General features: G+C 53.4%; 3 protein-coding genes across 11 annotated transcripts; 2 read left to right on the forward strand and 1 right to left on the reverse strand.

Moving 5' to 3' along the window:
* Nucleotides 1-123: 123 nt before the first annotated feature.
* On the forward strand, nucleotides 124-6,017 carry MYLPF (myosin light chain, phosphorylatable, fast skeletal muscle). Of its 7 annotated transcripts, none has more exons than XM_027611300.1 (8): nucleotides 124-171; nucleotides 3,641-3,679; nucleotides 4,286-4,381; nucleotides 4,632-4,707; nucleotides 4,903-5,007; nucleotides 5,114-5,192; nucleotides 5,676-5,724; nucleotides 5,816-6,017. In XM_027611300.1, exons 2-8 carry the CDS (start codon nucleotides 3,677-3,679, stop codon nucleotides 5,918-5,920), a joined length of 513 nt encoding a protein of 170 aa, XP_027467101.1. In that variant the 5' UTR covers nucleotides 124-171; nucleotides 3,641-3,676; the 3' UTR covers nucleotides 5,921-6,017. The 7 variants fall into 7 exon arrangements, with proteins under 7 accessions (XP_027467101.1, XP_027467096.1, XP_027467099.1 ...); XM_027611295.1 differs by having other exon boundaries at nucleotides 134-256; XM_027611298.1 differs by lacking the exon at nucleotides 124-171 and adding an exon at nucleotides 492-543.
* Nucleotides 6,018-6,410: 393 nt separating this feature from the next.
* SEPTIN1 (septin 1) lies at nucleotides 6,411-21,305 on the reverse strand. 3 transcript variants are annotated; one of them, XM_027611010.2, is made up of 11 exons: nucleotides 21,276-21,305; nucleotides 10,023-10,113; nucleotides 9,839-9,925; nucleotides 9,491-9,614; nucleotides 9,048-9,182; nucleotides 8,836-8,953; nucleotides 7,846-7,947; nucleotides 7,626-7,725; nucleotides 7,224-7,389; nucleotides 6,892-6,982; nucleotides 6,411-6,787 (listed from the first exon to the last, which is right to left on the reverse strand). In XM_027611010.2, the coding sequence occupies exons 1-11, from the start codon at nucleotides 21,288-21,290 to the stop codon at nucleotides 6,701-6,703; spliced, it is 1,116 nt and encodes a 371-aa protein (XP_027466811.2). In that variant the 5' UTR covers nucleotides 21,291-21,305; the 3' UTR covers nucleotides 6,411-6,700. The 3 variants fall into 3 exon arrangements, with proteins under 3 accessions (XP_027466811.2, XP_027466813.2, XP_027466812.2); XM_027611012.2 differs by lacking the exon at nucleotides 21,276-21,305 and adding an exon at nucleotides 16,740-16,860; XM_027611011.2 differs by lacking the exon at nucleotides 21,276-21,305 and adding an exon at nucleotides 10,286-10,428.
* ZNF48 (zinc finger protein 48) lies at nucleotides 17,112-21,218 on the forward strand. The gene is made up of 3 exons (XM_027611009.2): nucleotides 17,112-17,264; nucleotides 17,432-17,525; nucleotides 18,609-21,218. Exons 2-3 carry the CDS (start codon nucleotides 17,447-17,449, stop codon nucleotides 20,408-20,410), a joined length of 1,881 nt encoding a protein of 626 aa, XP_027466810.1. The 5' UTR covers nucleotides 17,112-17,264; nucleotides 17,432-17,446; the 3' UTR covers nucleotides 20,411-21,218.
* Nucleotides 21,306-22,110: the final 805 nt, after the last annotated feature.

Consider the following 22,110-nt stretch of genomic DNA (forward strand, 5'->3'; position numbering starts at 1 on the left):
CGACCTCGCGCCTGCGCACATGCCCCAGTGCCGGCTAAGCGGCCAGCGTTTCGGCGTTTCACGCCTGCGCGCGGGCAGTCCCATCGCGCTCCTTTTTTTCTCCCGCCTTGTCAGAGTGTTTGGACGAATAATAGGAGAGAGGGAACTGGGTTTCTGCCAATCGTTGGAAGGGTGGGTGGGGTTGGAGGTGGGAAGGGGCTGGGTAATTTGGAAAGAGGAAATGGAGAAGGCGGAGGGCTATAAGACCAATGAAAGGGTGAGTGAAGGCAGGAGGAGGTGGAACAAAAGAGATAACTAATAGAAAAGCGGGAAGCTGAACCTCCTGGCCAGTAAAAAAGGCTGGAGAGTGAATGACCACGGAAGGAGGCGGGGGCTGCGCGAGAAGAGGCCAGCCTGGCCAATGGAAACAGTAAAAAGGGAGCCAATGAAAAAGGGGAGTAGGCGGAGGTCAAGTTGACAGACAGTGGTGTCTCTTTGGGTGGTGACAGACAGCATCTGCAGTCAATAGGAAGAGCTGAGGAATTCTTTAGGTCTCCCAAGAAGGTCAAGAAGGAATGACAGCTGGGGGGGCGGGCCAGAATTGCTATTAATTTGCATCGTCAGCCAATGAGCGTATTCCCACACTTTAGCAACAGGGAGGGGAGATAGACGGCTGTCTCAGCCAATGGCAGCATCCAAAGGGTAGGGGAGCCGCCAGCGGCGGTGCCAGCGCAGGGATATCGGTGACAACCGGAGACAAGCGCAGGAGGGGGTGACAGTTGGGGACAGCGCCGAGAGGGGGCGGGGGCCAGGGACATTAGAGCAGTCCTTAGCCAATAAGAGCGCCGCGCTGCTTTGCTTGAGTCCTTTTTGGGCTGCCATTCTCTCTCTTTCTCTCTCTCTCTCTAAGTAGGTTCCACAGCCAAGGTGGGGCTTGAACTCACGACCCTGAGATGGAGAGCCGCATGCCCCACCGACTAAGCCAGCCAAGGGCCCCCTGGATTCCCATTCTCCATCCAGAGCCGCCTCACTCTGGTGGTCTGTAAGAGCCCACCACAGATCCAGTGCCCTGATCAAGTACTCTCAACCTCCACTCTGTCTCTAATTTTCATTCCGACCCGCAACCAACCTCAACACTCAAAGCCCAGACGACTATGACCAGAGCCCCCAAATCCTCTAAGTGACCCATCTCCCTGGATCCTCCATTTCCTATAGGAATCCCAAGCCCTAAGTCCTTCTCCTCAACACCTCCCCTCCCCCATCTATCTCATCTCCTCCCCAGAATCCAGGCTCTAATTCCTTGGACCTCATCCTCTGAGTGCCCCCCCATTCTAGTGGGTATCCTAGACCCCAAACCATGAATTCCCAGTAACATGAACTCCCATATCTGTGTTCTTATTCTTTGGGGGATCCAGGACCTGTCCCATCAACTCCTCTCCCATCACTGCCACACCTCTCTGTACTCCTCATTTTCTGCTAAGAAAGCAGACCCCAATCTCATGAGCCCCCAGGCTACCATAGATCACAAACACAAAGCCCTGACTTTAGGAGTCCCATCTCTCTCTGACCCCCATCCCTTTGAGCCTCAGGGTTAGAGGGCCCCACCTTCCATACAGAGTCCACCATCCTGGAGTTTCAGTCAAGCCTAGCTCCCAATGTCCCAGGTCCTCCTTGGTTTCGGAGTTCTCCCAGGCTACTCGTTCCCAGCTCAGACCCAGATCCTGTGTATTCCCATTCAGTGTCAGAGTTAGATATACAGCTACCTGAGCACTTTCCCCTTCCCCTCTTTGGAGTTTTTCTCCCCTCCCAGAACCCAGAATCAAGTGGGCTCCTCCCTGGGCCTAGACCCCCATGGTAACCGTATAAGGTGAGGCAGCTGTCAATTGAGGCGGGGAGGGGCCGGTGTAGGAGGCCAAGGGCAGCTGCTAAGTTTAGGGTGGCTCCTTCTCTCTTCTTAGAGACAACAGGTGGCTGGGCCCCAGTGCCCAGAAAAGAAAATGTCTTAGAGGCATTGGCATGAGACTGGAGGAGGGCAAAGGGAAGAGTCACCTTCCTCAGGACATCGGGTCCTAGAGGGAGCAAGAGAAGGAGGAGACGTGTGTCCTTGCCAGCCTTGGCCTCGTAGGGGGCTTCCTCAGCCACTATTTCCCCAGGAGAGGGTACCTCAAAGTCACACAGTCAGCCAAACTGGTTCTTGCCCAGAATGAAGAAAGGAGCCACTGGCCATCCCAGCCACCCGGAAGGAGGTGACCAACTAGCTTCCCTCTTGGTATTTTGACCCCCCTCCTCTGAGTTCCAACTTTCACAATAGGATCCAAAGAAATGATTATGGACTCACACCAGGTTATGTTCTCCTGTGTCAAACTTTTCCAAGGCTCCCAAGGTCTCAATCCTCAGCCTGGCATGGAAGACCCTCCAATTTCTGGTCTCCAGCCTGCACCCTCTGCTCCAGCCCCATCACCATTCTGGCAATCTGATTTTTCACTTCTCCAGGCCTTTGTCCATCTGTGCTCTCTGCTTAGCATGCTTGCCCCTCCACTTTCACCTGACTTACTTTTCCTGGCCTTCATAAAGTCATCCCCATAGTCCCACACAGGGCTACTATGCTTTCTACTTTTGTGCTCCTAATCACTGTTATGACATTTTCTGCCTTTATCCTGTCTCCACAGCTAGGCTGTAAGTCCACTAAGGCAAGGCATAAATACTAATTGTAATGATTATATTTCACTAAACTGTTTCCAAATAGTGTGCATATCCACAAGTTCTGTGGGATGGGGAAGACAAGGCCCAGGGAGTTAAAGCACAAAGCGCAAGATCACAGAGCAGGCTTTCTGCTCCAGGCTGTCTAGCCTCTTTCTACCTGGTCATTCTATGCTTGGCATCTTTTCTTGAAACATCCTCCCTGCCCCCACCAAAGGGGATTTGGAAGACCTTCTTGATTCTTCAGCTTCTTAGACAGCTGTCTCCCTTTCAATTCTGCCACTACCCCACAAACATACATATACTTGACTGTGAACTCCAGAATGGGAGTGGGGGACTATGCTTGCCAGGGGGCACCCATGAGGCACAGCCCAGTGCCTGGCATACTGTAAGTGCTCAATAATTTTACTGGCTTTAAATCTGGAGGGGCGCCTGGCTGGCCCAGTTGGTAGACCATGCAACTCTTGATTTCTGGGTTGTAAGTTTGAGCCCCACGTTGGGTGTAGAGATTACTTAAAAATAAAAAATCTTTTTAAAAAACACAAATAAATAGAAACATAAAAATGTTAATTTCAAAATAAGGAATATTTTTAAATAAATAATAAATCTGGACCCACCCCACTCAGGGGTACAGGGGCCTGACTTATCTTTCTCCCAGTACAATGCCTCAGTTTGGGTCTTCTCTGAACTCTGGCACATTCAAGCCCCCTTTTGGGAAAGAGAACATCCCTTCCTGCCCAGGTCCTAGTGAGCCATGCATCCCAAGACCCACTCCCTCCTCCCTCCCTGGGCTCCAGCTGCTGCCGGCCCTCCAAGAAAGGAGAGGCCCTGAGCCGGTCTATTTTGGTATCTGGGGTGGGCACCCACAGGGCTAAGGTTACCCTGGTATGTTGAGGGCTCCCTGGGGCAGGACTATATAACCCCAGAGGGATCGCCACAGGCTGACTCTGCTCCTTTCCAGCCAGAGCCACTGCTTTGCCCCCAGGAGACTGAAGACATGGTGAGTAAGAATCCTCCAGCCCCTACCCAGATCCCTCAGACCTCAAGGCAGCCTCACTTTTTAAAAGAAAGTAGCTGATTCCCAGTCCAGTAAGAGGAAACAGATGAATCTTCCCTTTCTTGGCATTGCTAATGAGGAGCGTACAGAACGATGGCCTAAATGACCCAGCCCAGTCTGCCCAAACTCTCCACTCACAGGAGACCCATCCCTCTCAAAGCATGCTCCATACCTTCCTGCACTCCCTCTTCCTAAAACCCTCTGGGACCAATCAGGCAAGGATTCCAACTCCCATTTTGTAAATGGGAGAGTCAAGGTTCAGACAGGGTGAATGAGTAGATCAGGGTCACACAGCAAGTCTGGGACTCAGAGGAGGCAAGCTCAGGGCACTGAGAAGGGGACTCGACTTGTTCAGTAGAATGGAGGATAGGAATTTGGGGATACAATCAAAGCAAGTCCCTCAGCAAAGAGCTCATAAGGAGGGGAAAGCCTAGAACCAGAAGAGTTACTTTAGAAAAATGACTCAAAGAACCCTGAATCTAATCCATTGCCTCCAGAGAAGAGGAGGGATTGGCCCATGGACCCCTTTACCCATCCCTCAACCCCCAGGCACCCAAGAAGGCCAAGAGAAGGGCAGTGGCAGAGGGCGGAAGCTCCAACGTCTTCTCCATGTTTGACCAGACTCAGATCCAGGAGTTCAAGGAGGTGAGTAAGGGGAGAAGGGAGACTGAAGACTAACCAAAGGCCCCCCCTGCCGCCCCTCCCCCCCAACACCCCCTCCCTGGAATGTGCACCTGTTTGGGGGGAGGGGAAGGGCTTAGAACTCCTTGCTCCCCTCCTCATTTGGCATGCAAAAGAACAGCTGGCTGGGGGCCAGAATCTGATCTGCCTGGGGTAGGGATGCTGAAGCCTGGCCATGGGGGACCTAACCCCTCCCTGCCCCTGCCTTCCACAGGCCTTCACAGTAATTGACCAGAACCGTGATGGCATTATCGACAAGGAAGATCTGCGGGACACCTTCGCAGCCATGGGTGAGCCCCTTATCCCACCCAGAAAGATTCAAGGCTACAGAGTCCTGGGAATTCAGAAGCCTTGGGTTTCAGCCTTGCTGGCTCCACCTGGGCCTCAGTCCACCCAGAGGAAAATGGGTGGGATGGTCTGAATTTATGGGAAGGATCAACCCTTGGCCGCAGGACCCCACTCCAGCTTCCCCCACCCTGCTCCAGGGCGCCTCAATGTGAAGAATGAGGAGCTAGATGCCATGATGAAGGAAGCCAGTGGTCCCATCAACTTCACTGTCTTCCTGACCATGTTTGGAGAGAAGCTCAAAGGTGAATGAAGTGTCCTGGGTCTAAGCCCCGAGCTGCCCCTCCCCAGACCTTTCAGGGACAGAACCTTCAAGGACCCTTTAGCTTCATGTGCCTTCTGATCCTCCAGGTGCTGACCCTGAGGACGTGATCACTGGAGCCTTCAAGGTCCTGGACCCTGAGGGGAAGGGCACCATCAAGAAGCAGTTGTAAGTGACCCTCTCCAGCTGCTCACACACAGAAAGCCTCCTTAAATTCTTTTCTTTCTTAAAGATTTTATTTATTTGGGGGGGGCAGAGGGAGAGGGAGAAGCAGCAACCAGATGACCAGAAGAAGAGAGGAGCTTAGTCCCAGAACCCCAGGATCATGACCTGGGCCAAAGGCAGCCGCTTAACTGACTTAACCCAGGTGTCCAAGCCTCCTTAAATTCTCAGCAAAGGTTAGGTATTAAGGGAGGGGATAAGGGAAAAATTAGCACTGTGGAAATGGGCTATAGGATTACATTTTCACAGCACATATGGGAAGGGAAGAGCAAAAGCAGAGAGGCCAGACTGTTTGGGAGACCAGTGAGGGATCTAGAGTGACTTGGGTTTTCAAGCTGATACTAGGAATGGCAACCAGGATGAGATGGGAGGGAGTGGAAAGGAACCACGAAGCCCAATCTCAACTCCCCATATGTCACCTCTCTCCAGCCTGGAGGAGCTGCTTACCACGCAGTGTGACCGCTTCTCCCAGGAAGAGGTGAGGGGGCGGGGAGGGCCCGGGAGAAGCAGAGGGAGGGGGGAGGGGAGCATATGGAAAGGGTAGGAGACGCCCCTGAATCTTTCCCCAGATCAGGAACATGTGGGCAGCCTTCCCCCCCGACGTGGGAGGCAACGTAGACTACAAGAACATCTGCTACGTCATCACGCATGGCGATGCCAAGGACCAGGAGTAGGGGACCCACCCTCTTAGGCCTCTGCTGGCCAACGCCTTGCTGCCAGTCCGACCCCCCCACCCGACTCTAATAAAACTAAACTGGTCGTTGTTTCTTAGCGGCGGCGCCTTCGGTGCGTTTGTGGGAGAGGGGCTTAGGTGGGACGCGGTGCTAAAACACAGCCCGGCACTAAGCCAGCGCACAACAAATGAATAATTAGTGGCTGGGAGGTCTGGGTGGGGCGGTTTCGTTCCACCCGCTACACCCGCCACTTATTCCCGCTGGAAAAGTAAGACTTGCGTGGCCTCGGGGAAACTGTTTATTATTATTATTATTATTATTATTATTATTATTTAAGATTTACCCATTTATTTATTTGAGAGAGCGAGCGCGCGAGCAACGGGAGGGGCAGAGGGAGGCGGAGAGAGAGAAAATGTCTAGCCGACTCCCCGCTGAACAGGGAGCCCAAGGCCGCTAAATCCCAGACCCTGAGATCAGGACCTGAGCGGAAATCAAAAGTCCCACACTTTAACCGACTGAGCCACCCAGGAGCCCTGAAACTGTTTTTATTGAAGTCACAGCTTGGGTGAAGAGCGGCGGGGGTGGGGCCAGGGGCGGAGCTGGAAGCTGGGGCGGGGCCGGTGGGGGCGGAGCCAAAGGCGGGGCCACAGATTTGGGATTGGGAGAACCCGTTAGCCGGTGAGCCCCCTGCGGGGGCGGACCTCTCAGGCTGGGGCTCCAGGATTGGATGGGAGACCGACTGAAGGCGGAGCCGAGGTAAAGCGGGGCTCCGCGGGGTCCTCAGAGAGCTTCAGACTGCTCTCCCTGCGTCTGGCTCTGCTGCATCTGGGCCTGCATCTTCTCCAGCATCTCTTGCATGCGGCGCAGCTGTGCGGGGCAAGATTGTAGGCGTGGGATCGGGGAGGCCAGAGAGGGACTTCGAAGAGGACTTGGGGCCTTGGGGGGAGGAGGGGAGCGAGGTACTTGCTCACCTCTTCATCTTTCTCGCGGATCAACTTTTCGGTCTCGGCCAGAGGCAGCATGGGCAGCGGGATCTCTGTGGCGCTCTGGCGGGAGAGTTTACTAGGGGGCGTGGGAAAAGGGACAGGGAATCAAGGGCGGGACCCTCCGTTGTGGGTCGCAGAAGCGGGGCAGGGCGTGGGGCGACGTTGGGGCCTAGGAGGCAGGGCCATAGGTACTTTCAATGCCGTAAGCAAAGTGGGTGGGGAGAGATTCTGGAAGAGTGGTCTGGATGGTGAAGGCCGGGTCCGGGACAGTGAGGGCCGGGTCTTGGGAGCCCCTGGGACTCAGGTCGGGCTCTCACCTACGGCTGGCTCGATCACGAGCCCCAGGCCGGGCCAGGCTCTGTAGGCAGCGGGCTCGGTAGCCCTCGTAGAGCAGATCGTGGGTCACCTCCTTCAGGTCCTGCAGGTGTGTTTGCACCAGCATCCGTCTCAGGTTCAGGAAGTCGCAGTGATGTGGGTTCTCCACTGAGGGGCGGACCGGCGAGCGTCAGGGAGCTTCGGGTCCAGCCCTATTGGCCGGGTCCAGTCGGCCCGGAGTCCTGCCCCGGACCTAGGTGAGGGTCTGCAGTCCAAGGACCCCTCTTTTGGCCCTTAGGATCGCCGGGACCAGAGATCGCCCCAACTTCATATGTTGGGTGCGGTTGACTCAGAGGCATTCTGGGCTCCCTGTTGGCCTCAGAACGCATGCCCACCTTACTCACCCTCCACGGTACCCCAGGAATAGCGGCGTCCCCTCACGGGACGGATCCCGCCGTCCCTCACGACCTCGCAGGAACCAACGACTGCGAAAGGGATGCTTTCCTGGAGGGCAGGAGTCAGGAATCACCGTTGGAGCCCCCCTGGGCAGAAACCTCGTTTTCAGCCTCCACCTCCACATCCGCCTCCCCTGCTTCTTTGCCCCTTCCTCCTTTGCCTCTGCACCTTCATCTCTGCATCCTGCCTCTTGAAGTCTTCATCCTCATCAGAGTCACAATCGGGGAACTGGTAGATGTTGATCTCCTCCTCTTTCAGCTGGTCCCGGATCTAGGAGCAGACATGCACAGACGGTGAGAAACAGAGGCTGTGCGCAGCAGACACTGCATGGCTGGACACTGAGATACAGGTTCCAGGTGGTCAGAGACAGAGAGGAAGACATGAAAGACAGAGATGGTAACATACAGTATGCCCCAAACCAAAATCTCAGAGGGGCGCCTAGCTGGCTCAGTCAGTAGAGCATGTGACTCTTGATCTTGGGGTTGTGAGTTTGAGCCCCACATTGGGTGTAGAGATTACTTAAAATCTTGGGGCGCCTGGGTGGCTCAGTGTGGGTTAAGCATCCAGCTTGATTTCAGCTCACATCTTGATCTCAGGGTCGTGAGTTCAAGCCCCATGTCGGGCCCCACGCTGGGCGTGGAGCCTACTTAAAAAATAAATAAAAATTTGCAAATAAATAAATAAATAATCTTTAAACAAAAAACCCTCAGACAACGAGAGATATAGATGGTGAAAATGAGACAAAGACACCCTAACAGGGATGACCTAGGTCTGGAAAGATTGTAAGATGAGGCGGACACCAGAGGCCCAGGAGAGAGAGGCCTAAGCATAAACAAGTAGGAGAGGCCTCTGAAGTCATGAGGCAGGTCATCATCCTGGGGCTGGAGGGATATCAAGAGTGCTCATGTCTTTGCTGCCGCCCTCAGACAGGCCTCAGCCAAGCATCCAGTCCAGGGATTCTATTCCGGGCCTCCGGAGACATGGCTCCTTCAGCCAGCTTACTACCCACCTTCCTTGGAAACTTTCTCCCACAATGTAGCTTGACACATTATACTTCCAAAAGGCAATCCCAAGATCAAAGAAGTCAAAGCTGAGTTCAGGTTTGATAACGACTTCTGGCTTCATGTAGGACCAAAGATCAGGGGTCACCAGACATACCTTCTGCTTGAGGGCCTGGGTTTCCTTAGGCATCAGGGCATCTGCTTTGCCAATGACTGGGATGATGTTGACCTTTTCGTGCACTGCCCGGAGGAAGGCCACATCTAGGGGCCGGAGCCTGCACAGAGTGATTGGTCAGGGCTCAGCCTTAGGCCACAGAAACCCTCCCCATCCCCCTCCAAATACCCCAACCCCCCAGGGTGTCCCCAGACCCTCGGCCAAAGGGTGAGATGAAATAGAGGCAGCAGTGGACACGGGAATCCTGAATGTTCTTCCGGTTCAGGCCACTCTCATCCCTCAGATACTGCTCAAATTGCTCCTCAATGAAGCGCACCACAGGCAGCCAGCTGGGTGTGGGGCAAGAGAGTAGGTCAGAGATGAGGGTTCACAGGGCAGGGAAGGCACCAAGGTTAGCCAGGACTGGGGGTAGGAACTAGTTTCTTGGGGTCCAACCAAAGACATCAAAGGAGATTGGGAGTGTTTCGGTCAGATGTCAGGAAGCACAGGGCACTCTGGGCCACATGGCCACCAGAAACGGGCCCCACCTTCTGGGGAGGGCAGGGGCTGAGCAGACCAGCCCTGGAACTGACCCCTCAGTCTTCATAGAGTAGCCACATTGGGAAGCTTAGTCCCCGCTCCTTCCCCTGCTCCTCACCAGTCTGAGCAATCCACAGAGTCCCCAAAGCCAGGTGTGTCCACCAGGGTCAGTTTCACCTTAATACCCCCCTCCTCGATCTCCACACCCCGGCGCTCAATGGTCAGCGTTTGTGTCAAGCGAGCTGTGGGGACGGGGAGAGGTCAGGGAGCTGGGTAGGGGTCTGAGCCAGGACTGATTTCCTTTCTCAGAATCACAGTTACCCCCACCCATTTTTAGGGGAGTCTCAGAGAAAAGCAGTGAGTGGCCCAAGTCCCCCAGAAAGTCAGGGGAGACCCAGATGAAAAGAAAGAGTGCAGCCTGGGGATGGGAGAGACAGAGTCCCTGGAGAGGTCAGGAAGGTCTTACCACTGGCTTCTGGCAGTTGCCGGTCCTCATAGAGATTGGTGAGAAACAGGCTGTTGATGAGGGTGGATTTTCCCAGGCCTGACTCCCCTGTAGGCAGGACAGACCCACCTGGTCAGGTGAGGAGACAGCCAGGGTATCTGGGGAAGCCTCCCCCAACCAGTCCCCTGTCCAAAACCCATCAGACCTGCCACCATGAGTGTGAAGTCAAAGCCCTTCTTGACGGACTTGCGGTGCAGCTGGTTGGGGAGGGCGGCGAAACCCACATACTCCTTGTCCTGTGGTGGGGGACAGTGTGAGGCTGCTGGGAGCAGCGGGCTGGGCCCCCAGGATAACCTGACCTTGTGGGTGAGGAGAAGTCAGCCTGCTGTGGGTTGACCTGAACCTGGCTACTCTGGGGGTTGGGGGCTGAGGGCAGAGATGCCTGTATTCTGGGGCAGAAGGACTCACCATGGCCCTGCTAGCTGTCGCTGCACCTGCTATCTCTCCCCACTTCCTCTGGTGGGGCAGGAAGTTGAGTGTGGCAAATAAGGGGGCGGGCAATGTAGGAAGCTGAGATGCTCGAACTGGTGGGGAAACCCAAGACCAAGAATACCTGGAGTTCTCACTTCCTGGATCCCTTTGGCTATCCCCCCATGAAGCTTCAACACCTCAGTTCTCTGCACACCCTTATTCCAAGCCCCCTCTGTAGTCCCATCACCCGGGTAGATAGGGTATAGGCAGAGAGGAAGGAAGCAGATTGGTGTCTCTAGCAAGTGAGACGAAGGCTTTGACTGGGATGGTTAAAAAAAAAAGTTCCCAGGGTCTAAGTGGACCAAAAATCATAATAGGATTAGGGGTGGAAGGGGCCATCAATTTTCCTTACCAGCTCATGCAACTGATTCTTTTTCTTTTTTTTTATGCAATTGGTTTCTTTTTTTTTTTTAAAGATTTTATTTATTCATTTGGGAGAGAGAGAGGGAGAGAAAGAGAGCACTCAGCACATGAGTAGGAGAGAAGGGGGAAAACGGGGGGTGGGGGAAGGAGAGGGACAGAGGGAGAGAGAGAAGCAGACTCCCAGTGAGTAGGGAGCTCACCTTGGGGCTCGATCCCAGGACCCTAAGATCATGACCTGAGCTAAAAGCAGACACTTAACCACCGAGTCCCCTTCATGCAATTGATTTTTGAAAGGACTTCAAGTCTTTGGACATCACCGCCAGAGAGACCTTCCTTTAGAATCCTGGCCAAGGCAGTCCCCTGCTCTAGCCCCTTCAGGGGCTTCCCAGTAACTTCAGAATTAAGTCTGAGTTCTGGCCTGGCAGCCAGAGCCTTCCACATCTGACCTTATCACCCATCCCTCACTTCTCCTTGGAGAATGCCCACATCCTTCACTCTGCCCACATTGAGTTGTTTGTTTTTTTTTTAAGATTTTATTTATTTATTTGACGGAGAAAAACACAGCGAGAGAGGGAACACAAGTAGGGGGAGCAGGAGAGGGAGAAGCAGGCTTCCCGCTGAGTAGGGAGCCCGATGTGGGACTTGATCCCAGGACCCTAGGACCATGACCTGAGCCAAAGGCAGACGCCCAATGACTGAGCCACCCAGGCACCCCCACATTGAGCTTTTCCTTCTGCTCTTCCAGATCCTTCAAGGGTTTGATTCAAAGATCTCTTCTTCCTCCTCTAGGAAATCTTGCCCAGCTACCCCAGGCACAGTCATTTTCCCTCCTCCAAACTCTCTAACACCTTCCACAGACCTCTCCTCAATGCTTGCATTTATTTATCTGGCTATCTTCTCTACCAGCTGAGCTTTCTGAGGTCATGGACCATGTCCTCTTCAGTTCTATATCTTCAGTGTCTTGCCAAGGCCCGCCACAAAGCAGGTGCCAATAAATAATATACTAGATGAATGCATGCATGGAGTAATGAGTGAATGAAGTTGGTCAGGGCCCAAGCCTAGCAGAACATGTAAAAGGAGCCTTGCTCTGGAGGCAGAAAGCTCTGCAAACCTCAGTTCTCCCACTTACTATGGGACCTTGGGTGAGTCATTGGACCTCTCTAAACTCCATTTTCCTCATGGTAAAATGAGATACACATATTTCCACTTGGTTATCAGGACTTGGAGTAGTTTCAGATGACATGAGCTTTGGAGTCAAATCAGCTGTATGCACAAATCCTGACTTTAGCCTCTACGACCTGAGTCACCTCTCCAGGCCTCTAAAGCTAGTCTTCCTACTATGGCCTATAAGGCCCTGCTAGAACTGGATTCCATCTACTGCTCCACCTCATTTTCTTTCTCCACTGCTTGTGGTTCTATTTATTATTTCCCTGTTAGCCCCTGTTGTGGACTCAACTGTGTCGCCCTCGGCCAAATTCATGTGCTGGAGCTCTAACCCTCAATGTGACTGTATTTGGAAATAGGGCCTTTAAGAATGTAATTGAGGTTAAATGAAGTCATAAGTCATAAGGGTGGAACCCTGATCCAATAGGTCTGGTGTCCTTATAAGAAGAGACACCCATGGGGCGCCTGGGTGGCTCAGTCGTTGGGCGTCTGCCTTCGGCTCAGGTCATGATCCCAGGTCCTGGGATTGAGTCCCGCATCGGGCTCCCTGCTCAGCAGGAAGCCTGCTTCTCCCTCTCCCCTCCCCCTGCTTGTGTTCCTGCTCTCGCTATCTCTTTCTCTGTCAAATAAATAAATAAAATCTTAAAACAAACAAACAAACAAAAAACCGAAGAGACACCCATGATCTCAGCCCAGGCACAGAGGAAAGGCCACGTGACCATGTGAGGCCACAGTGAGAAGGTAGCTGTCTGCGACCCAAGGAGACCAGAAACCAGCCCTGCTGGCGCCTTGAGCTTGGACTTCCAGTCTCCAGAACTATGAGAAAATCAATAGCTGTTGTTTAAGACTCCCAGCCTGTGGTATTTTGTTATGGCAGCCGGAGCTGACTGATACAGCATCGTAGCTCACTCCTATCCCTCATCCTAAGGCAACCACCCTAATGTGCTTCGAGTGTAGTTTTTTGGTTTGTATACATTTTGAAAAATGTGTAGTATACAGTGCATGTTTACACAAATGGTTATACATGTATATATGAATACATATTTGTTAACTTTTTCATTCAGCACTATCTTTTTAAAACTTTTTTAAAGCTTTTTTTTTTTTTAAGTAATCTGTACATCCAATGTGGGGCTCGAACCCATGACCCAGAGAGATCAAGATTGCATGCTGTTCTGATTGAGCCAGCCAGGCACCCCCTTCTGTACTATTTTTTAAGATCCATCCATGTTGCCATGTGTCTATCTTATTCTCACTCAAACTCATTTCTATAACTGTCCCCTTCGTGTAACCTTGGACATGAAGTCCAGGACCTCTCTGGACCTTACTTTCCTTATCTTTCAAATGGGATTGGAATCTCCTGGCACATTAAACTCAGAAGTTGTGCAAGAATCAGAGGATTATAGAGACATCGTGATTAAGAGATGTATGATCTTGCTGTGTGATCTTGGGCATCTTACTTTTACTTCTCTGTGACTTCGTTTCTTTATCTGTTAAATGTTAAATTAATAATTCTACCTCTTAGGGTGACAGTGGTCTAATTATATGGTCTAATACACATAAAGCTCTTAGTTCAGTATCCAGCGTATGAGATGAGCGCCCACAGAATGCTGGTTATTGTTGCATTACTTGAGCGGAGGGCTGTGTCAGTACCACGGTCTCAAATCTAGTGACTGCTCTTTGCTGAGGATCCAGACAGTGGATCGGTCGGGGTTTCGGCCCTCTGGGAAGACAGAGACAGCCAGTAGTAAGTATGCCAAAGAACACTGGTGCTAAAAATGTCGTGCAACAAGGATATAAACAGAGGACTTTGAGAAGCCAAGGGAAAGGATAATTATACCCCTCTTCACTCCACCACAGCCCTTCCTCCTGCATTTCTTATCAAGCTGAGCAGGCCTAATGTCTTAATTAAAACTCTGAGCTCCTCCCCCTTTGCGCTGCACAAGTACATTTGACTCTTGACCAACACTGGTTTAAACCATGTGGGGGGGGCACTTACATGCAGATTTTTTTTCAATAAATACAGTATTATAAAGGTATTTTCTCTTATGATTTTTTAAAAAATTTTTATTTATTTTTTAAGAGATTTCATTTATTATTTGAGAGAGAGAGAGCAGGAGAGCACAAGCCGGGGTAGGGGCAGAGGGAAAGAGAGAAGCAGACTTCCCATTGAGCAGGGAGTCCAGTGTGGGGCTTGATTCCAGGACCCCAGGATCATGATCTGAGCCAAAGGCAGACACTTAGCCCACCCACCCTGGTGCCCCCCCCCCCTTTTAAGATTTATTTATTTGAGACAGAGAGAGAGAGAGAGAGAGTGTGCATGAGGCAGGGGGAGAGGCAGAGGGAGAGGCAGAGGGAGAGGGACAGCCAACTCTCCATTGATGGAGGAGTGCAACTCAGGACTCCATCCCGGGACAAGATCATGACTTGAGCCAAAGTCAGATGCTTAACTGGCTGAGCCACCCAGGCACACCTCTCTTATGATTTTCTTAACATTTTCTTTTCTCCAGCTTACTTTGTTGTAAGAACACAGTATGTAATACATGCAACATACAAAATACGGGTTAATCAATGGTTTATGTTGCCTGTTCAAAGAAAGGAAGATCCTACCTTGAGATTCCTATGGGGCAGTTTATAGTAGATAGCTGTTTTCCCATTTAATCATCTGGATTAGTTCTTTTTCATCTTGCCAGCAAACCTGCACAGCTATCTATGGCCCCATCAGGCATTCCTGGAGGGGCTTCTTTATCTTTAGACCCAAATTCAGATTCAGACCTAATAACTCCAGGCTTTCTCTTCCCAAAGTTAAAGATAGCTCTGTGAGTGAGTATGGCGTGTGGGCTGGCCACCTTTCAGGGGATGATTCCTCCAAGAGGGGCTACCTCTCTGCCATTTGGTACCCTCTTAACCTGTTTTCCAGCACAATTGGCTGGCACATGGTGGGCCCCCAGGAAACAAAAAAACGTACCATTCTATCTTCAGCTTCCGCTGCTTTCCTATTATGTAAACTCTTGACACATTAAAACACAACTATTCTGTTTTCCTCTTGGAAGATAGGTCTTGACCATCTTTGGATCTCAAACTTCTAGCACATAGTAGGTTTTCAGTTAGTGTGTAGGCAGCTGTTCATTTCATTCCCTTTGTCTGGAGTTCTTCGTTCAGCCCCCACTTCAGCCCTCTCTGGACTTTGCAGAAATCTTAGCTGTTCTGAAAGGATTAGCTCAAAAAAGCCACTTTCTTTCTTGGTTGCTCCAGCCAAAAGAGTAAAAGCTGATATTTTTGGCTAAGCACTTTACACATATAACACATATGAATTCTCACCATTCAAATTAGCTATTATCATCCCCATTACAGTTTAGGAAACAGAAGTAATTTCCCCAGGGTCAAATAATAGTAAATGACAAGGTCAGGAATCAGACTGCAGGAATGGCCTTAAAGACAGAGTCCACGGCCACTAAACTGGACAGATTTCTCTCTCTGCACTACACTCCTATCATATTTTGTTCATCAGGTTGGTAGGGAATCTGTCTCATCACCTGCACATCTCCATATTCTACTGGACCAAGACCTCCCTGAGTTCCTTTGTATTTTCAGGGCCTAGACAGTGTCTAGATACTGGTTGGTGATCCCCAAGTATGTGCTGATTGATTTGTGGCCCTGGTTTCCGTGTCTAACATCCACGCACACCAGGCACCCACAACCATGCAGACTCATTCCCACAGCTTAGAATTCTTCCTGCTCTCCCACACTATCTTGTACTGGTACATGGAACTCTCCCATGCCTTCACAATTTTCTTTTTCATGTTTGTGCGCTTGCCCCTGTAAACTGGTAGCATCCAAGGACAAATCTTACATGTGTTTCATCTCTTTATCCCAAACTCTTGGCTTAGCATTAAGGTGCTAATTAAATGTGAATTAATATAGGGCGCCTGGGTGGCTCAGTCGGTTAAATGTCTGCTTTCAGCTCAGGTCATGATCCCAGAGTCCTGGGATCCAGTCCTACATCAGGTTCCCTGCTCTGCAGGGAGCCTGCTTCTCCCTCTGCCTCTGCCTCTCTTTCTGTCTCTCATGAATAAATAAAATAAAATCTTTTTAAAAAATGTGAATTAATATACAAACCTCAGTCACCCCTCCCTATCATCAGATCATCAAGGGACCCTTCCAGGCACTCCCCTCTTCCCCAAAGGCAAGCTTGCTCGGAGTACAGATACATGGGAACACAGACCCAGGCGGCACCAAGCTGGGAATCAGGGTTTAATGTTTTAGGTTCCCCTTGGGTTTGGCCTTTGTAGGTCTGTCGACCTGTCCCCTAGTCTCCCTATGGGCTCTTTCTTTGTGTCTCTCTTTGTCTCTGCCTGTTTCACTGTCTTTTGTTCCTCTGCCTCCGGGCCTGCTTCTCTCCAGATTCCCTTCCTTTTCTTACAGCTCCTCCGACTGTGCTTCAGTGACTTCGTATCTATCTCTTAGGTTTCTACATCTCTTTGTCTCTGGTGGCCAATCTCTTGCTCCTGTATTTTCGGGCCGCCGCAGTCTCTCGGTCTCTTTCTCTGCCTCTGTGTCCTTTCTGACTCGGGGCTCTTAGGTTACGACTTTGTGAGTCTCTGGCTCCGGGTCTCCGCTCCGCGCCCCAGGCCTGATTTCAACTGGCCGCCTCTCCCCATCATTTCTCTGGAGTCTGTCTCTATCCTCTAGCTGCAGCTCGGGCCTCGGTCTCCCCCAGCCCAGCCCCCCTCCCTACCCCACCCCCGGCCCTAGGCCTCTCGGACCGGCCCCGCTTTGTTTCCTGTGTCTCGGCGCCCCGCCCCCGCCCCGTCTGGGGTCTCCGCCGCCCTCCGCCGCCCTTTGTTTGCCTTGGTCTCTCCCCCACCCTTTTCCCTGGGTCAGTCTTCGGATCTCTCTTTGTCTCTCCCGGCCGGGGAGGCTGGCGCAGTCGGCCAGCCCCGGAGGTTGGCGCGGGCGGCCCGACACAGCGATAAATAGGAAGAGTCTTCGGCCCTCATCGCCCGGCTCCAGCCCAGGAGGTACACGGTTAATACCACCGAGTTCGGGCAACTGTCCTCGGCTTAGAGTAGCCCTGTCCGCGGCACGCGGCCTCCCGCCGGCCACCGAGCTCCGGAGGACGCGGGCGGCCCCCACAGGCGTGCAGCTCCTCCCGGGTCCTAGAGCGGCTCGGTGAGGCCCAGCGCTTCCGCTTCCCGTCCCCGCCCCCGGCGGCCGCCCCCGGGACGCCTGGGTCCGAGCCCCCTCCCCATTTGGCGCGGAGCCCGCATCCCGGGGCCGCCGGCGGCTCGGGCAGCGGAGCCCCACCGAGGAGCTCGCGAGGGCGCCGGGGTGACATAGCCGGAGGCGGCCAGGAGGAGAAGGGGGCGCTGCGGGCCGGAAGGAGCAGCAGGTGCAGGGGCGGCCGGCGGCGCGGGCGGGGGTCACCGGGAGCCGCGCCCCGCACCTCGGACCCGGCCGCTGCCCGGTGCCCGCGCTGGCCGGCAGAGGGCAGCGGCAGGGCGCCGCGGGCCGCACATGGCTGTGTGACCGTGGGATTGTGTCTGTCCCCTTGCTCAGGGCGGCGTGCGGGCGATGGAGCGCGCGGTGGAGCCCTGGGGCCCGGATCTCCAGGGCGCAGAGGAGAGGGAGCAGCTGAGAGGCGCCCGCACAGGTGAGGGCCGGGACGGTGCGCCGCCAGGGGCAGGTAAAGTCCGGGTGGGGACTCCGGTGCTGGGCTCTGTCTAGCCGAGACCCAGAAAAATCGGACGTGAACTGTGCTTCCAGGGGGAGGGGGAGGGGGAGGGGAGCAAAAACTGAGGTTAAGGAGCCAACGTTTTTGAGCACCTACTCTGCGTCAGGCCTTGAGGGGCTTCATCTCAAGGACTCTCCTGGCTCCTCGACAGTCATTACCAGCCTCACTGCCTCTGCCCTACTTCAGCCCTCCTTTTATCTCATCCTGACAATTGCAACAGCCTCCCCACATCCCTTTTCTCTTCAGTGATGCACTCAGCAGCCACATTGATCCAAGTCCGTATTTAATCCTGTTTCCCTTCTCAAAAACCTTCCCTAGCTCCTTTCTGCCTACTAATCAAAAGCCTAGTGTTTGATCTAGGCCTTACATGCTTAATCTAGTCCCAACATCCCTTTCCAGCTTTATCTTCCATTCCTCTCCGTGGTTTGCTCTTTTCTTTTGCTGTGAAAGCTTGGCCCTATCTCCTTATTTCCTCGCTCTCTTGTGACAGCGGTTATTCTGAGCCCACAATTACATGTGCTTGATCTTCTCTCTCCTACCAACCCTATGCGTTTTGAGGGACAGGTGGGCGTCTGGGTCCTCTTAGGTACAGGCAAGATGATTGAAGTAATAAATTACAGAATGGGCTACAGGCTTGGGAATCAGACAGACCTGAGTTAGAAACATGGCTTTGCTACTTTCTAACCTTTCTAACCTTGAGCAAGTGACTTAAATTCTCTGAGTCTTCATGTCTATAAAATGGGAGTAGTAAGTATTATTTCATAGCATTGTTTGCAAGGATTCAGTGGTGCCTGGTTCAGTGACTGGCACATATTAAGGGCATGTTATAAGGAAGTTAGCATTGTTAATGAGAGGCAGCATTAGGAAGTTTCAGAAGTTCAGAGGAGAGGGAGAGCATCCTTGTGACCGCAGATTGTCAAGGAAGCCTTCCTGGGGAAGTTGTTATCAAAGATAGGGGCTGAGCCAAAGGGCAGGGTCTACTACTCCCTTTTCTTTCCCCAGGTATAGGGAGTGAGAATGTGGAGATTTCTCAGCCGGATGAGTTTGAACATACCCCACAGGAGGATGACTTGGGGTTCAAGGAAGAGGAAGATTTGGCCCCAGGTCATGAAGTAGGAAATGCCTCTCTCAAACCTGAAGGCATCCAGACCTGGGATGACTTGTGGGTCCAGAGAGAGGGACCAGGAAAACCTCAGGCTCGAGACAGAGGTCCCCGGCTCCTGGGAGAGCCACGTTGGGGCCAGGCTAGTGATCGGGCTGCCGTATGTGGTGAGTGTGGCAAGAGTTTTCGGCAGATGTCAGATCTGGTGAAACACCAGCGGACCCATACAGGGGAGAAACCGTACAAGTGTGGGGTCTGCGGCAAGGGCTTTGGGGATAGCTCTGCCCGTATAAAACACCAGCGAACTCATAGTGGTGAAAAGCCCTACAGAGCCCGACCACCAGCCCAAGGCCCCCCAAAGATTTCTCGGTCCAGGATCCCAGCTGGTGAACGTCCCACTATCTGCGGCGAATGTGGCAAGAGCTTCCGGCAGAGTTCTGACCTGGTGAAACACCAGCGGACACACACGGGTGAGAAGCCCTACAAGTGTGGCATCTGTGGCAAGGGCTTTGGTGACAGTTCTGCTCGCATAAAGCACCAGCGGACACACCGGGGGGAGCAGCCTCCCCGGCCCGTGGTGCCCAGACGGCAGCCTTCTCGAGCAGCCACGGCAGCCACACAGGGACCTAAGGCCCAGGACAAGCCATATATCTGCCCCGATTGTGGCAAAAGATTTGTGCTCAGCTGCAGCCTTCTGAGCCACCAGCGCAGTCACTTGGGGCCCAAACCTTTTGGCTGTGATGTGTGTGGAAAGGAGTTTGCCCGGGGCTCAGACCTGGTGAAGCACCTTCGGGTGCACACCGGAGAGAAGCCCTACCTGTGCCCTGAGTGTGGCAAGGGCTTTGCCGACAGCTCTGCCCGGGTCAAACACCTCCGCACCCACAGTGGGGAGAGGCCTCACGCCTGTCCAGAATGTGACCGCACCTTCAGCCTCAGCTCCACCCTTCTCCGCCACCGCCTCACTCACATGGAGCCCCAGGACTTCAGCTTCCCAGGCTACCCCTTGGCCCCCCTGATCCCCAGCCCACCCCCCAGCTCAAGCCCACCCCCACCTCCTCTTGGCACGAGCCCCCCGCTGACACCTCGAAGCCCTTCACACTCGGGTGATGGGCCTTTTGGCCTGCCTGGCTTGGAGCCAGAGCCTGGGGGCCCACAGGCTGGGGAGCCACCCCCACCATTGGCAGGCGACAAGCCCCACAAGTGCCCTGAGTGTGGCAAGGGCTTCCGCCGAAGCTCGGACCTGGTGAAACACCATCGTGTGCACACAGGGGAAAAACCCTACCTCTGCCCTGAATGCGGCAAGGGTTTTGCTGACAGCTCAGCCCGAGTCAAGCACCTCCGCACCCACCGGGGTGAACGGGCTCGGGCACCACCACCATCCACTCTCCTGAGGCCACATAACCCCCCTGGCCCAGCACCCACAGCCCCTCGACCCCGAGTCCGAGCCCAGCCCTCTGGACCCAGCCAGCCCCATGTGTGTGGCTTCTGTGGGAAGGAATTCCCCCGGAGCTCAGATCTGGTCAAACACAGGCGAACACACACTGGGGAGAAGCCATATAAGTGTGCAGAGTGTGGCAAAGGTTTTGGTGACAGTTCTGCCCGCATCAAGCACCAGCGTGGGCACTTGGTCCTGAGGCCCTTTGGGACAGGGGATGGTCGAGCAAGGCCCCTCAAAGAGGAGCCACCAACAGGACTGGAATGATGGGGTCCAGGGAAGATGCAAGCCCAGGAGACCAAAGGGAGGGTATCTGCTGCTTAAGCAGAGAATAAAGGGCCGGGGAGGTGGTGGGAGGGAGAAGGAGGGGAAGAAATGGGAGAAAGGAGTGAATAGATAGAAATAGAGATTGGAGACAATGACCTTGAAGCTCAGGAAACTGTCCTGGCTGGGCTCAGTCAGGACCTTGACAGTATGGTCTATACCCCCAGCTTCTAGAACACTGCCTTGTATTCTGAATAGTGTAGGCACTCAGTACTTATTAATGAATAAACTGGCCTTAGCCTGAGGGCCCTTAAAAAACTCTAAATTCTGCTGCCTCTTAATCTAAGAATTGATCCCACCCAACCTTGCCCCTAGGAGACCAGCACCCTGGCCAGCACCAAACAGGGTTTGTTTGACCTCATGAGCCACAACAGTGAGACTTCAGGAGTTTTGGGTGGTAGAGAGGCAGGGGCATTTTGAACCTTCTGATGGGAAGAGTATTGCTGTGTGGATTGCAGTATCCAGGCTCAGGCCACTGGACATGGTCTTAGCCAGGAAGGGCGCTGTTGGACAGCCCAGACCTATCTGCCCTGGAGAACCCCAACCCGCCCCGACACCTGGACACTGGCAGAATAGACCAGAGACAGCAGAAGGAACAAACACTCGATGCCAAGCCCAGGTCCTGGTGCACGTCAGCAGACAAACTGGCTGGGAGAAGGGCAGGACTGGAGTGAGGAGAGGCCAGGGAAGCTCCAAGGCAGGACAGCCACATCTCCGTGTATCTCCTCGCCAATAAACTTTCTTGTCTGAAGCTCGGACTCTGCTTGTGTATGGGGGCGGGGGCGGGGGGGAGGTGTCAAATCCTCACCACAGGTGAAGCCATGCGCAAACTTGTGAGGGTCCCTTGCCCTCTTCGAGCCCGTCAGATAAAGACGTTGGAATAGTGAGCCCCTTTCCAGCTGTGACATCTGGTTGGAAAAACGGCCACCAGGTCTGTCAGCTGATGTCCTAGACCTGAGTTCTGGCTGTCCACAGGCGCCACCTACGCCACAACGTCGAGCGCGACCCCTAAAAGGAAAAAACACGCGGCGCCACGGGGGTGGGGGTGGGGCGTAGGTCGGTGAGCGCCGTTGCTATGGCGACAAGTGGGGGAGAAAGGTGGCCGGCTGTCTAGTAAGGCGCGGAGGTCCCGACACTGAGGCTCTGCCTACTGGGAAACCCCGCCTCCCTGAGACCCTTTTTTATTTGTTGAGAAACAGGTCATTTGACTGCATAGTCCAAAGGGAGGGCAAAGGGGATGCCTCTTTATCCCCTGGAAAAAGCAACCATATTTTCCCAGCGACCCATGCGTCATTAGGAGCAAGACTCCAATTCCTAGCTTTTTCCGAGGAGGGCGCCAGTAGGGAGGAAGGGAAGGAGGAACTGCCCTGATTGGCCAGGGACAAAAAAGACGAGGGCAGTTCACCCATCTAAGAAATGAAGTACAAGACCGCTTTGCAACTTCGCCGGTTGGGCGTCTCTGCTAGTCTCGGTGGGGGAATGGTCCCTGGATAGAGGCTCTCGCGAGATCTTAACCATTGGCCGGGCTTCCCTAGAAACCAATGAAAGCTGGCCTCGGCGCCCTTCCCCCCGATCTTCCCACCTCTGACAAGTTGTACTACACATTCGAAATGTTGCGTTCAGGCCCGGGGTTCTTGGAGGCT

This window comes from Zalophus californianus, chromosome 10, assembly GCF_009762305.2.
Source record: "Zalophus californianus isolate mZalCal1 chromosome 10, mZalCal1.pri.v2, whole genome shotgun sequence".
Lineage (NCBI taxonomy): Eukaryota > Metazoa > Chordata > Mammalia > Carnivora > Otariidae > Zalophus > Zalophus californianus.